Source organism: Andrena cerasifolii, chromosome 4, assembly GCF_050908995.1.
Source record: "Andrena cerasifolii isolate SP2316 chromosome 4, iyAndCera1_principal, whole genome shotgun sequence".
Taxonomy (NCBI): Eukaryota; Metazoa; Arthropoda; class Insecta; order Hymenoptera; family Andrenidae; genus Andrena; species Andrena cerasifolii.
In genome coordinates this window covers 8177112-8178997 of record NC_135121.1, presented here as the reverse complement: position 1 = coordinate 8178997, position 1886 = coordinate 8177112, and the positions used below count along the sequence as shown (strand labels likewise).

Genomic DNA, 1886 nt, shown 5'->3' with positions numbered 1-1886 from the left:
ACCTTTTATTTCTTCCGAGCGAGAGGTATCGGCGAGAGTCCCAGAAATTCGGGGAATCGCATGTTTGCGGATTCGCTTCCTTTTTCTTGGATTCTTCTGTAAACAGATTCTATAATTTGTATGAGCATCCAAGTTAGTGGAATACCGAAGCAGTTCCAACCGGTAAAAACCATTAATTTAGAGAGCATGCGCATTTGAAACGTGAATACATTGCATACGTAGACTTTTAATTACCGGGTGCGGTAAATAATAATCTTACGTAGGGGAGATATCCTAGAATAAGAAATTTGTTAAATTGCTTCCAACAAGTATTATAAAAGATTGCTAAAAAATAAAAATGTATGCAATCATCCTCTTTCAAATCTGTACCTTTGCGGATTCGGTAGTAGTTCCACTACGGTCGTCAGGCGGCAGTAAAGATCAGAGGAATCTCAGTACCCTCTCGTGGAGCCAGCTGCAAGTAGCTTGTGCTTAACCCCATCTCAGTGATCTCAGTCAGCGTAGTTTCTATGATATTTGCAAACGGTACGAAGACAAATTGGCAGCAAAAATTCAATGAAAATACACCCGCAGAATATAAAACGTATCTTTTCGATTACGCACGAAATGAAGAATATTGGGGAAATAAAACACATATTTCGTTAAAACGTAGAACACTTATATTAGGTTCGCGTACTTTTTTACAAGATTTCTGTAGAAATCGAATACATTTTGGCTAGCCTGTTTACACTTGTCCATTGTTTCGAAAAACTCGTTTTCTGTAAAACGGCCGACAGTATGGCAGCATATGACATCTTTCTCCATGCTATCAAATACATATGTGAATTCGGCCTTGGCACTCTGGACATAGAAAATAATAATAATAATAATTCTTTATTGCGCAGTATACTTTACGAAAGAAAACATATGCGAAAACGAGAAAGAGAAAGAGGAAAAAGAAAAGTTAGACTTGAATAGCACGTATAACAGTAGAGGAGTGCAAAGTCATTAACTGCTATATAGAACGGGGAATCAATGAATTATTTTTTCACATACGTGGAGATCTCTGTATACATACCTGTAATTGTACGTTATCAGGATCTAGTATAACATTTCCAGTACTTTCCTCGATCATGCAGCTAACTGCAGCAATGGTAAATTTCATTGGTACTCCGGTATTAATAAGTGCCAGACATGCTGCATTGATCGTGCATGCTAATAACTGAAAAGGTAATGTACATTCGTTATCTTAAGCTTCAAATATCTTTGGAGTAGCGTGGTGTGCAATAGCGAACCATACCCCGCCAGAGTCCTCCAATTCTTGTATATTGATGCATATAGCTGTAGCTGGATGGAATGTAACAATTATTGCTGCTTCGCATGTTTTTTTTATGTACATTTCTATCATCCTATCGTCCACCTCTAAAAGAGTCAATCAGAGGCTTAGATTATTGTATTCGTAACAGATTAGTGGAGATCAAAGTTTGATGAGAATGTTTCTGCGACTTACTAGCTGGTCCTTTTATAGGAATGTACGAAACCTCGACGCATGCTTTGTCATAAATCATCCTCTGTGGTTTCGATTCTATCGGTCCATAGATACCCGCAAGTACAGCAGTATCCCCTAAGGTTCACCTCTTAGTCCTCACAGTGACAATGTTAGCAATTGAAGTTAACTTACCTTGCATTAACATTGCTGATCCATCTGACATGGAAAGTTGATTTAACTCACACTTAATTGGCCGTAATATAAATTCATTTTCTTCTGTTTCCTCAGCCATGTCTACCGTGGTCAGCTTAAAAATATATGTTGCTTAATAATATTTGGCGGGAAGAGTGTTTCAGGTTGTGAGAATGCAAACAATGAAGCACGTGCACCGAGTAAACGACGGAATCGACAGTTGGCT

At 38.2% G+C, this 1886-nt stretch overlaps 1 protein-coding gene across 1 annotated transcript; it reads right to left on the bottom strand.

Moving 5' to 3' along the window:
- Positions 1–636: 636 nt before the first annotated feature.
- Positions 637–1886, bottom strand: Rrp46 (exosome complex component Rrp46). The gene is made up of 5 exons (XM_076809522.1): positions 1661–1886; positions 1490–1603; positions 1280–1401; positions 1058–1201; positions 637–840 (listed from the first exon to the last, which is right to left on the bottom strand). The coding sequence occupies exons 1-5, from the start codon at positions 1758–1760 to the stop codon at positions 658–660; spliced, it is 663 nt and encodes a 220-aa protein (XP_076665637.1). The 5' UTR covers positions 1761–1886; the 3' UTR covers positions 637–657.

Coding starts and splice junctions, on each gene's coding strand:
- Rrp46 (XM_076809522.1), bottom strand. CDS start 1,760: ATGGCTGAGGAAACAGAAGAAAATGAATTTATATTACGGCCAATTAAG. Junction 1,202..1,279: donor AATTGGAGGACTCTGGCGGG/GTATGGTTCGCT, acceptor TTACCTTTTCAG/TTATTAGCATGCACGATCAA. Junction 841..1,057: donor CTGATAACGTACAATTACAG/GTATGTATACAG, acceptor TTCTATGTCCAG/AGTGCCAAGGCCGAATTCAC.